Here is a 12,504-nt window from a genome sequence, read left to right on the forward strand (position 1 = left end):
ACTCAGAATATTCCCGGATACTCTCAACTGAACTCACATCTCATCAGCATGTCCTACAACTGCTGCTCTGGAAACTTCTCCTCCTGCTCCTTTGGGGGCTACCTGCACTACCCAGGCTGCAACCCCTACAGCACTGCATTCTGCTCTCCCAGCATCTGCCAGCTGGGCTCCTCTCTCTACAGGAACTGTCAGAAGACCTGCTGGGAGCCCACCAACTGCCGGAAATCCTGCTACCGCCGCAGGACCTCCATGCTCTGCAGTCCCTGCCAGACGACTTGCACCGGATCTCTAGGCTTTGGGTCCAGCAGCTGTCGCTCCCAGGGCTATGGATCTAGGAGCTGCTACTCGCTGGGAAATGGATCCAGTGGCTTCAGATTCCTGAAATATGGAGGTTGTGGTTTCCCTTCCCTGAGTTATGGATCCAGATTCTGCTACCCAAACTACTTGGCTTCTAGAGCCTGGCAGTCTTCTTGTTATAGACCAATCTGTGGATCTCGCTTCTATCAATTCACCTGCTAAATTTCTGGATCCTTTTGAGTATTAAGATCAGAGTCTCTACTGAATGCAGCCATTGTTTTCATTCTTGCCAGTTCCCAATATCCTTTTATTCTTCTTCCACCAGCTTCTTGCATCACCAACTTCTGGCAGACTGTGAAATTAATAAGTAACCTAATCTTAAGTTCTAATATCTTTACCATTGATCGAATATATGCTATCTGATTTTCATCCAAAAACTGTTGAAAATGGAAATTTTAATCTAATAAATTTACGTAATCTGGCACCCAAATATATTGTTCACATTGTTATTATTATCATTATTTTGCTTACATTTTTGCATTCAATAATTTTGGAGATTTAAGTAAAAATCAATATGACTGTGTAACTGGATTTGGGGCACATATAATGTGACAGATTTGAGATCATTTCTCTTGAAATTAGGTATGTTGTCTATTAAGAGTGATCATTTCTGGAAGACCATAGTTTGCATCCGCAGACTTGTCTCAACAGCAGTGAGAGTTGTCTAAGAATGAAGGACATGCATCTACTGATATAGGAAAGCAGAAGATTTGATGCATAAACTAGAAATGCAGACAACAAGACTAGGATGTTGTAATTTATAAGGTAAACTGTATGCTTACACTAAAGGTTACTTAAAGTCTAGTATCTGAATGTGGATTTTCAACCAAAAGAAAAGTGAAGCTTAAACAACTGCTAGGACAGACACTTTGCTCTTTGTTAGCAGGCATAAGTGCTAGGGTTCCTGCCTCCTACTGGTAAGGAGAGTAAGGATCATTCACCAGTGATCTTAAGTGGGAATGATTGGGTCCAGGAGGTTTGGGTAACCTACTGATGCTTCTTCAAGGCTCAACTCCAATCAAACTAACAGCAACACACCTGAGCCATGTTGAACAAGCATTTATATCCATTAGTCTTACTGTGGATCCTCCTCTCCCCAGAACAGAGTTAATGCCAAAGATTTGGGTGCAAACAGTTTATGTGGCACAAGATCCCAGGAAGCAAGTAGGAGACACTATGGAAGATGAAAGAATCAAAGAGGAAAATCTAAAGAAAGGGTGCATTTTTGAGTTTATTTTATGAAGAGCAACTTGGCTAAATCTTGTAAGGACCTTTTAGGAGCATGTAGAATGACTTGGAATTGTCCACCACAGGATCAGATCAACATGGAAAAACATTTATCCATCCACTTCTTTCTCCCATTGGCTGAACAACATCCAAGATGTGTAATTTTTGGGAACCTTATAATTATGCAAGGCAAGAATCACAGTGGGCTCCTTCTGTTTTCCTAGTTGTGACCTGGGAGAAGCCCAGGAACAGTAAAAGTGGTGTTGCATATGATTGAGGGCAGATGTTGTCCACATAAAGGTGGTTAGGTAGTTGAAGCCAACATAAAATGGTTTGCATTGCTATGCCTGTGGTCATAGGTGAGTGTATACCACACAAGAAAGTGAAAGAGGTATCAGGTAACAGATTTTCATTTAATACTTATCCCTATGAAAAGACAAATATTATATACTATAGACCTTTACAGGCATGGGGGAATGGAGACTCTAAAAGGATTTAAAACTGGCCAAGGCTTACAGAACAAAGATCTAGTAGAATATGATCTCTTGAATGAATCTTGTTTTGTTATTCTTTTCTGTTTTTTCTTTTCTTTTTATTAAAAAAATACAACTCCTAGTTTAACCAAGGAATACTTAGTATTTCTAGTACTACAGAAATACTACAAAATTACTATTCATCTAAATAGATATAATCCACTATTGGATTTATTTGTTTAGCCTCATGAGTAGTGTCAGTAATAAAGAATGAAAATACAAATAAATTTAGAGTTTAGGAGAAGAGCTCCAAAGAAGGTGAACTAATTTATTTAAATAACATTTTAACTATTATAACAAATACTAGAGTAGGCTGGGTGCGGTGGCTCAAGCCTGTAATCCCAGCACTTTGGGAGGCCAAGATGGGTGGATCACGAGGTCAGGAGATCGAGACCATCCTGGCTAACACGGTGAAACCCCGTCTCTACTAAAAAATACAAAAAACTAGCCGGGCAAGGTGGCGGGCGCCTGTAATCCCAGCTACTCGGGAGGCTGAGGCAGGAGAATGGCATGAACCTGGGAGGCGGAGTTTGCAGTGAGCTGAGATCCGGCCACTGCGCTCCAGCCTGGGTGACAGAGCCAGACTCCGTCTCAAAAAGAAAAAAAAAACAAATACTAGAGTAATAGAAAAATATTCGATGGCACCTCAGGAAGAAAATGTTAGGAATTCTGAGTGCTATGACGTATCTTAACATTTTAATTATTATAGTGAGTATAACTTAGATTTTTCAGATTTAGGATCCAAGATGATAGATATAAAGTGCTGCCTTCAATAATACCAAACATTATGAACAAGAATGGTGAAATTGCAGACTCTTGTGACATCTCACTAATAAAGTAAACCCGAGTCCCATTTTGATGAGGTTGGACTGAAGGAGAATGAAACCAATCAAAGTGAATTCATGGCAATGTTCTTGAGTAAAGTAGCAATATAGAATGTAGAAGCAGCATACGATGTGTAAAAAATATTGATAAACATAAGAAAATTCTTTTCATATGCTTTTCTATATAAAACAATACAAATTATTACTTAAAAGTAAATGAAACAAGAGCTCAAAGATAATACAGCAGAAAAATGTGAACATGGTGATTGATGAGGTAAGGACAAGTATTGATTGCCAGTACAATTTAGGATATATACAAAGTGTTTTAAAATTTTTCAAATTATATCTTCTACTTTTATTGATCCAATATTGAAACTTAGTCTGATACAAAGTGAGTTATGTATTCACCACAACTAAAACTGTGCGTCTTCTCCACAGGACTCTTATTTTCTTTACCATGATGTCCTTAACAAAGTGTGTACTTTTTATTATTATAGATACAACAAATAATCATATCTTCAATATTTAACTTTTAAAGTAACTTTACATTAACTTTATCAAGCAGAACATTATGAACTTTTTATAGCTTTACTCGTTTGTTTTGGGGGGGGCTAGGTGAAGAAATCAAAACATTTTTGGAATTAATTTATTTTCTGTTTGAAGCATTTGACAGTTCTAATATAAAACTGAATTCATTTAATCCTTAGTAATTTGTTTTTCCTGCTACTGGAGGGGCATATCATTAACTATTGGTTCAATTATTTTCTCTACATGCACAAGAAAATGTATAATTTAACATGAGTGAAAATGACTTAAAACAGTTGTTTGACCTAAATGAAAATGTCTGTGTAAGGGTGATGTATTGACACACTTTTTGCAACTGTTAATAGTAAATAATCATCTTAGGACTTGGTCTTCTGAAACATTTTTCTGTCTTTTGAAGTAGATACTGATACATCTTCAGTAAAACTATGTCTTTTACTTTTCATGTGGTCAATGATATCACCTACTCTCATTTGAATAATAAATATCATTAAAGTGTTGTACATTTTCATGCAGTCATCATCAACTGGATTTAGTGGTAGAAATTCAGAAGCCAACTTTTTTTTTCCATTAAAAAATCAGCTTTTATTTTTGGCTTATTTTCCTTTTCCTCTGTCTACAAAACTTAAAGAAGAAAAATGTTACTGAATAATAAAAAATAGTTGTAGATTTAAACAATACAAGACATGGCCAAATCACTGTAGCAAAAGCGTTGAGATTATCCTTTATCTGTGGCTTTGTGGCAGTCCAAATTTCACGCCCATACTTCCTAGCCAGTAATTCTCAGATTTCCCACTAACTCCACCTGCTGTTGGCAGCTATATTAATAGCTGGAATAAACATGAAAGATGAAAAATCTTCTAAATTAAAAAAGAATATGGACAATTTTACTCTTGATGAGAATTGCTGCGTCTTGCCACTAAGGAATGGGCCATCGCACTACTGGCTAGGTTTGAACAACAAATGACCCTCCACCTCCACCCAGACTTGAATGAGTAGGCTGACCTATCACTTGTATGTAAGTGTAATTTGTTTCTCAAGTGATCTGTCTGCATGTTCTCTTTGCAAGAAAAGTGATAGCTTTTAGCCAGGTGTAGGGGGGTGTGCTTCTAGTCCTAGCTACTTGGGAGGCTGAGGTAGGAGGAATGTTTGAGCCTGGGAGGCAGAGGTTGCAGTGAACCGAGATTATGCCACTGCAATCCAGCCTGAACCATAGCACCACATGTTGTCTCAAAAAAAAAAAGTGATAATTCCATTTTGTTCAGAAATGTTAAGAACAATTCTAAGCATTCTGTCTTCTTTCAGATTTAACAATTGAATAAAGTAAAAATTCTGCTCACTGTGCATGCTACTTTTTCTTCACTACATGAAACTATGACAGAAGTAAAATAGAAATTTCCTAATCATTATTTACGTTAATATATTACTGATTATAAATAAATAAAAAGTTAAAAACCCGAGACAGTCACCAAATGGTATTAGATACTGAAACAACAACAACAACAAAAATAAAACAAGCCACATTGTTACCCAGTAGGTAAGTATCTAGGTCATCCATTTAATAATGTTGTACTTGACTTAAATGATAAAACATTTGGGGCTTAACTGCTAATTCAAGGATTATCAACTACATGGATGTTTAGCCTAATCCGATAATAAGAGAATATTTGCATTGGTTTTGAATTTTATTTTTTCAAGAAAGTGCTGCCAACCAAATAACTCAAAAAATAAGATTAAGTTGAGACTTCACCAAATGTATATAACTGATTATATAAAACAGGTTGGCCCTACTTGCTAATGAATATTGAAATATGTTAGCACTTTCATTTGGAGAATTGATTTCTTACCTGGCACTAAGGCTAGGGGATCTGGAGTCCTCAACAAATCTAACTCACTAAAATCTAACTTTTTATTGGATATCCTCACTCTGAATTCTCATATATTTTGAAAATATTTTATAAAAGTATTCTTTCTTCCAAAATTATATGATATCATCAATTTGACAGTCATTGCAAATGTCATTATTTATATAAAAATATCGACATTTCTAACTCCCTGCAGAAAAAGAAGACCACAGTGGTTAGTTTGTTTGTAGTCTTAAAAATGTGTCCTCTTCATTTTATCATGTGAAGACATTAATAGCTGGAATAAACATGAAAGATGAAAAGTCTTCTAAATTAAAAAATAATACGGACAATTTTACTCTTTAAAATTAAAAATAAATTAAACTTTTATTTTAGGTTTAAAGGTACATGTGAAAGTTTGTTACATAGGTAAATTCGTGTCACAGGGATTTGTTATACAGATTATTTCATCACCCAGGTATTAAGCCTAGTACCCAGTAGTTACCTTTTCTGTTTCTCTTCTTCTTCCCACCCTCCTCCCTCAAGTAGACCCCAGTGTCTGTTGTTTCCTTCTTTGTGTTCATGTGTTCTCATTATTTATCTCCCTCTTATAAGTGAGAATATGCAGTATTTGGTTTTCTGTGTCTGATAGTTTGCCAAGCATTATAACCTCTAGCTCCATCCCTGTTTCCACAAAAGATATGATCTCATTCTTTATTATAGCTACATAGTAGTTCATGGTAAATATGTACCACATTTTCTTTATTCAGTCTATCATTGATGGCCATTTAGCTTGATTCCATGTCTTCGCTATTGTGAATCATGCTACAATGAACATTCGTGTGCAAGTGTCTTTAGTAGAAGACACAGAAAAACCCAGCCGGATATTTAGTAGTTTTTAAGACAAAAAGTAAGCAAAGAATATTAAAGCAGATATGCCGATGTAATGTTACCCAGTTTTATTTAAACTTATGTCCTTCACTTTGTAAAATTTAAAGCAACTACTCTAGGGGAAATAACTAGGAGACACAGTAGGAGAAGTGTGCTTTGATGTGGCATGTCTATATAATTATAAATAAGCAGTTTTGACGTCTTTCTCCAGTGAATATTTTCTAGTTACTGGAATTTAGATTATTCCTAATCTATCATGGGTAGCAGTAGACATCAAATTCGTAGGCAAATGATAGGATAGGAGAGCAATAGACGGTATGCATATATGGGTATGGACACAGTAGATATTGTGTTTAAGTTTCTGGTTCCTCAAACATAATTACTAAAAGTCATATTCACAGGCTGGTTGGTAAGAAGCAGACTGGCAGCTTCTAGAAGAGTAGAAGGTTGGGTCTATAATTTAGGGATGTGAAAGCATTGGGTCAACAACCCATGGATTAGAATACACTGGATACAAAGCCCAGTGATGGAGAGCCACAGCCAAAAGATTGAAAGCCTCTGCATCAAAAGCCCAGAGATCCAGAGTAAGTCATCTGGCAGGGACTGCAGAGCATGGAGGCTCTAGGGTGGTAGCAGGAGGTCTGGCAGATGCTGGACACTACATAGTATGTCTGGAACCCGGGGAGTTCCCAGCAAGTCTCCTGATAGCCCCTGTAGAGAGAAGACCCCAGCTGTCAGGTACTCGGAGACCAGAGGTCAGGTGCTGTAGACTAGGTTGCTAGGGTAGGAAGAGCCACAAGAGAAGCCTGGGTAGTGCAGGTAGCCCCCACAAGATGGGAGGAGAAGTTTCCAGAGTAGCAGTTGTAGGACATGTCAGTGGGAGAGTTGACTTACAATGACAAGCTTATGACTTTGAATGTCACTTCTTGGACCTGGGGACTTATATACCCTTAACATTGGGTGTCATCCACATGGCACATAAAAGCAGGTTACCTGCCAACTTTAAATGAATTAAAAAGATCATCATAGTCAGACATATGTATTACTTGTGATTTTACAACTAGAAAGTGCAGTAATGTTTGTGCCTTGGGATTCAGATAATAGTGTTGACTCTTTAAAGCTATTACTCATCTTCCCTTACCAAAGGTCACTCTGCAGATAACTCAGAGAATTGCTTTAGAGGTAGACAGTGTCTGGTCTGAGGGAAGCTGCCTTAATTAAAAATAATTGATACCCGTTTCACAATCTGTCTCAAAATTGTTGCCATCTGGTGTACAAAGTTGCCAGCTAACGGATCTATTCATAGTCATTTCTTTTAAACAAAAACATACATTCACTGTCACCGCAAAGTAGCAAGCTAACTTAACGAAGAATATCATCAGAAAGCAGCAACAGTGATATGCAAGATATAATGTCTTTTTAAAAATGAAACCTCAACTGGAATGGCTTTAATGAAATATTTAACTGAGATTCCCTTATTTTGCATGGTCCTGTTCAAAACTGTATGCAGACTATTAGGAGCCAATCTTAGCTTTTCTTTCCTTGGGTGTGTGTTTACTGTTGAGTGAATTAAAAATCATAAATTGCTTTATGTATTTTGGAATGGTCCAGATTATTCATCTAAGATGCTGAAAAAGCATTACAAATAAAAACAAATCATGTGGCAAAAATTCCTAGTGTACTTCTACCTCTGATCAGATTCAGTATTTTCCACTGAAAGAATTGCCCAGAATCTGGAAAACATTCCTGTTTTAAAGAAAGTTTACAAAGTAACTCCCCTAAAGTGATGAGACAAAGGGAGCATCTTAAGAAGATTCTTCCCTTGCCTCAGAAGTAACATACATGACTTTGACGTACATTATTTTCAGGTGTTTCTGACAAGTGTTACAACACTTCTAAAATAATGGTCATATTTTCTCTTGTTCTGTGACTTCTATTTCACCTCAATGTAATGGTATAATGAAGACTGATATGTTGAGGAAGAGGAGAGATTGAAATTTATCTTGCTGTGGTTTCTGTGTTGTTTGATTTGCCCATTTTTAGAAAAACGTTTCCATTCCACTTCTGAATGAAAGTAGTTGAATGCAAAAACATCCATACTTTGAGAAAAGAATGTGCAACGTTACTTAATATCCAATCCCACAGAATATTCTTCTACTGAACTTGCTTACACAGGAGTGGATGACACTGAAACAAACAAGCAACTTCAATTTAGGTGAGCTAAATATTCGTGTGGCTATTTTGATATTCAATATTTTATTGACAAATACAACAGGAAGATTTGGAATCTACTAGAATGCTTTTTGCTACTCATAATTGAGAAGCCTAATAAGAATTGTTTATTCCAGAGGCACAGAACAAACTATGTTACCTAATAAATGAAACATGATTGCAGATCAATTTGTCTCCTCAACAGTTTAGACTCATAAAGTCTACAATTTGGAAGGAAGTTGAGCAATTATCTCCAGCCTCCTGTCAGATTGAAATTCCACTTACAACATCCTAATTAGATTTTCCCAGGGCCCTCAATATGGAAATATCATTAATTACAAGGGCAACTCATTTTAGATTTTTAGCTGAATCTTCCCTTAAAACTTTGATCTAGTAATCCTAATTCTTCATAGAAGGGAGTCTCAGTTCACTTCCACTGTGGAATACATCAGTTCTGAAGATGGATGTCTTAAGAGGTTTGCCTGTTCCCACAGGTTAAGCCATTTCATGTATCCGTGCCCTATCTCTGTTTACAGTTTGCTCTATGAACTTTCTGAGTGATTCCAGAAAAATCTTCATTACTCTAGTACTCTAGGCAGAATATATAAGTCAGTTGATACAGCAGAGGTCACAAAGGCATTCACTCTCAATTACGCATTGTCACCATACATCCTTCCCACCCCTTTATTTCAATTTATAAAGTCATTTGTTACTATGAATTCTTCAAATATTTTATCTTTCTGTGAAGACTATGTGGGATAGACATTTTCCTCATTTCTTGCTTTTCTTTTCCCTCTGTAGTAAAAATGTCACCCTCTGAGAGAAAAGAAAGGAAAAGATTAAACATTTACATTTTAAATATAGTGCTTATTATTTTGCCCTCAGTAACATCAACACCACCAAAAAATTACTTACACCTTATGGGGATAAACGGTTTTTTATAATCAAACTTAATGATGATTTCTATGAAGAAGCAAATCAACCTCTGAGTAAGGGATTTCTTTAGTAATTTTACAATGTAAACATGAAAGCACTTCTGCAAAAATTTGACCATTCTTAAATCCTCATGTGCACAAGAGTGACTTGGTTACTTGTGTTATAAGAAATCTAAACTCAACTATGTTAGGCACTCATTTAGCATGTCTACCAAATAAGGATTGTTATTGGGCTATTTCTTCTAATGGTTAAAAGATTTGAAAGAAGGAATAGATATTGAATTTTTTTTTCTGTTCTCCATTGAATTTATAAAATTGGAGCAAGATAAATATCCCTTCCAGATTACAAGGTATTTTTTGGATCTTTACAAATACCACAACTCTCAGTGTGTTAGCCATTTGATCCAATTTCTAGAAGGACAGGATGAATGAAGCATCGATCTTTTTTTTTTTTTTTTTTTTTTTTGAGACGGAATCTTGCTCTGCCATCCAGGCTGAAGTGCAGTGGTACGATCTCGGCTCACTGCAACCTCCGCCTCCCGGGTTCAAACAATTCTCCTGCCTCAGCCTCTTGAGTAGCTGGGATTACAGCCACCCGCCACCATGTCCGGCTAATTTTTGTATTTTTAGTAGAGACAGCATTTCACCATGTTGGTCAGGCCGGTCTTGAACTCCTGACCTCATGATCCGCCTGCCTCAGCCTCCCGAAGTGCTGGGATTACAGTTGTGAGCCTCCGCGCCCTACCCTCTGAAGCATCAGTCTTACAGGTACAATTATGGTGGTTTTCATTCTACCCAAGCAAGATGAATGAGAAATGGCATTTTTGTTTCATGAACAACTGCTTTGAAAAACTAATGAAATTCTTTCATGTAGACGTCTGCATTCATAAAAGAAGTTATTTCAATATTAATATATTTCATTTTGACTGGAGCCTAATTAAGTGTTCTCATTAAAATGGGCACTTGTGACTACATCTATTGCTAGAGTATGTAAGTGTGCTGTATGGAAGGTAACATTCACACACACACACTCCTCACTGCAACTCAACTGAACTCAGAACTCCTGTTAACATGTCTTACAACTACAGCTCTGGAAACTTCTCCTCCTGCTGTTTTGGAGGTTACCTAGGGTATCCAGTTTCCATTTATAATTTGTTCTACCTCAGCAGTGCCATCTATTCTCCAAATACCTGCCAACTGGGCTCCTGTCTCTACAATGGCTGTGAGGAGACTTGATGTGAGCCCACCAGCTGTCAGACATCCTGCACTTTGGCCAAATCCTATCAGACATCCTGCTACCACCCAAAGAATTCCATCTTCCACAGTCCCTGCCAGACTAACTACATAGGATGCCTTGGATGTGGAAACACTGGCCTTGGATCTCTTGGTTATGGAAACATTGGCTTCCATCTCTGGACTGTGAGTCCAGCTTCTACCACCCAACTATCTTTTCATCCAGGAATTTCCAGGAAACTTGTTACTAACCAGGCTTTGGATCTCGCCTTTTTGAATCAACTTACTGAATATTCTCCATTCCCTCATGATTATTTCTGTACTCTATGGAACTGTAACACTCAGGCCAATATCTGTGATTGTTGACCATCTACATCAGTAGGACTCAGCATCCTAGCCCTCTTGGAAGTATGTGATTGAACATGGACAAATTAATCTTGGCTTAGGACCTTTCTAAATCTGACAGGAGATATACCTTGAATTTCAGTCTTTGTGCCAATGCTCAGGATTATTTCTGTTATCATCTTTCTAAAATTCTCTCATTATTTTCCCAGAATTCTTCCACTGAAATGTATTTCAAATAGTTATAATATTTTAAATAATCTTATTTCTTTAGCATGAATTCTGGTATTCCATGTTATTTTATTAATATAATACACTTAGGCTGGGCGCGATGGCTCACACCTGTAATCCCAGCACTTTGGGAGACTGAGGCTGGCAGATCACTTAAGGTCAAGAGTTCGAGGCCATCCTGGCCAACACAGTGAAAACCCATCCCTACTAAAAATACAAAAATTAGCAAGGTGTGGTGCACACCTGTAATCCCAGCTACTCGGGAGGCTGAGGCAGGAGAATCACTTGAACCTGAGAGATGGAGGTTGTAGTCAGCTGAGATCATGCCACTATACTCCAGCCTGGGCGACAGAGCAGGACTCTGTCTCAAAAAAAATAAAAATGATACATTTAGTGAATTCGTCCCGTATCTTCAACTGTCTTCATTAGGTATACTTTTTGTTTGTTTCATATGTTTTATTGATAGTTTGTTGAATAGAAAGCAAAGTGTAAAGAAAATTTAATATATAACCTATCCCATGTTTTAAGAGATTTAAATCCCCTCATAAATGCATTTTTTATATGTTTGCTTCAGAAAATTTTTAGTCTTTCATTGAAAAAAAATATTTATTGAGGTCCTATTAAATGCCAAGCATTATGCTGAACAAAGACACAAATTCTCTGTTTCCCGAAGTTCACACAACTACAATTATAACTTATATGGCAAATGGAATAATGGGGATGAAGATAAGATTCAGTAGGAATACAAAGAAGAACTTCAAAAACACTCGGATAAAATAATATAAACCCATTATTGAGAATAGAGTAAGTTACATTCAATTTTAGAAGAACAAATCTTACTGATCTGTTGTGTCCATTGCAGTCCCTTGAAAAGCAGCTGCCAAATAGGATTAATCATAAAAAGGATTTATTGGTGAAAATGCCAGTGATGGATAATGGGGAGGTCGTTGGAGAGGTCTGGGAGAGCCATACTACTATGGTGTATGTCTAGCCTCAGTGAACGACAGAGGGAAGTAAGTTTGGCCTAGAAGAAACAGCTTTAAGAAACTCCTTCAGGGCAATTCTAAGAAAGTTTTGGCAAGTCACTCATCAAAGGAGCCTTACATATCACCAAAATGGGGCCTGCTTTAGCATCCTTGCCAAGAGCATTTACTAACAAGAACGGATGACAGCACAACCTTGGCACAGAAGTGATGATAGATTCACATACCAGATGCTGTAACTGTCAATCAATCAGTAATGCTCCCTGAAGCAGGAGATTTAAGATTTAAGAGGTACATTTGCATAGCTTCCATCTTCATGATATTTATTCTGATCCTGTTATGCCCAGACC

At 37.1% G+C, this 12,504-nt stretch overlaps 3 protein-coding genes across 3 annotated transcripts; 2 read left to right on the top strand and 1 right to left on the bottom strand.

Moving 5' to 3' along the window:
* Positions 1-787, top strand: LOC117096679 (keratin-associated protein 13-4). The gene has a single exon (XM_033234116.1). It carries the CDS (start codon positions 49-51, stop codon positions 517-519), a length of 471 nt encoding a protein of 156 aa, XP_033090007.1. The 5' UTR covers positions 1-48; the 3' UTR covers positions 520-787.
* Positions 788-6,840: 6,053 nt separating this feature from the next.
* LOC117096753 (keratin-associated protein 23-1) lies at positions 6,841-7,091 on the bottom strand. The gene is given in 2 exon segments (XM_033234143.1): positions 6,841-7,052; positions 7,055-7,091. Coding segments are annotated over 2 exon segments (249 nt in total).
* A 2,923-nt stretch (positions 7,092-10,014) lies between these two features.
* On the top strand, positions 10,015-10,849 carry LOC117096680 (keratin-associated protein 15-1). Its single transcript, XM_033234117.1, is given in 2 exon segments — positions 10,015-10,770; positions 10,773-10,849. Coding segments are annotated over 2 exon segments (411 nt in total). The 5' UTR covers positions 10,015-10,436.
* The last annotated feature ends 1,655 nt before the right edge of the window (positions 10,850-12,504 follow it).

The sequence above is a fragment of the Trachypithecus francoisi genome, unplaced genomic scaffold (genome assembly GCF_009764315.1).
Source record: "Trachypithecus francoisi isolate TF-2019V2 unplaced genomic scaffold, Tfra_2.0 Lachesis_group14, whole genome shotgun sequence".
In the NCBI taxonomy this organism is placed as follows: Eukaryota; Metazoa; Chordata; class Mammalia; order Primates; family Cercopithecidae; genus Trachypithecus; species Trachypithecus francoisi.

What these genes read in the sequence shown, in the direction of transcription:
- LOC117096679 (XM_033234116.1), top strand. Translation starts at nt 49, where the DNA reads ATGTCCTACAACTGCTGCTCTGGAAACTTCTCCTCCTGCTCCTTTGGG.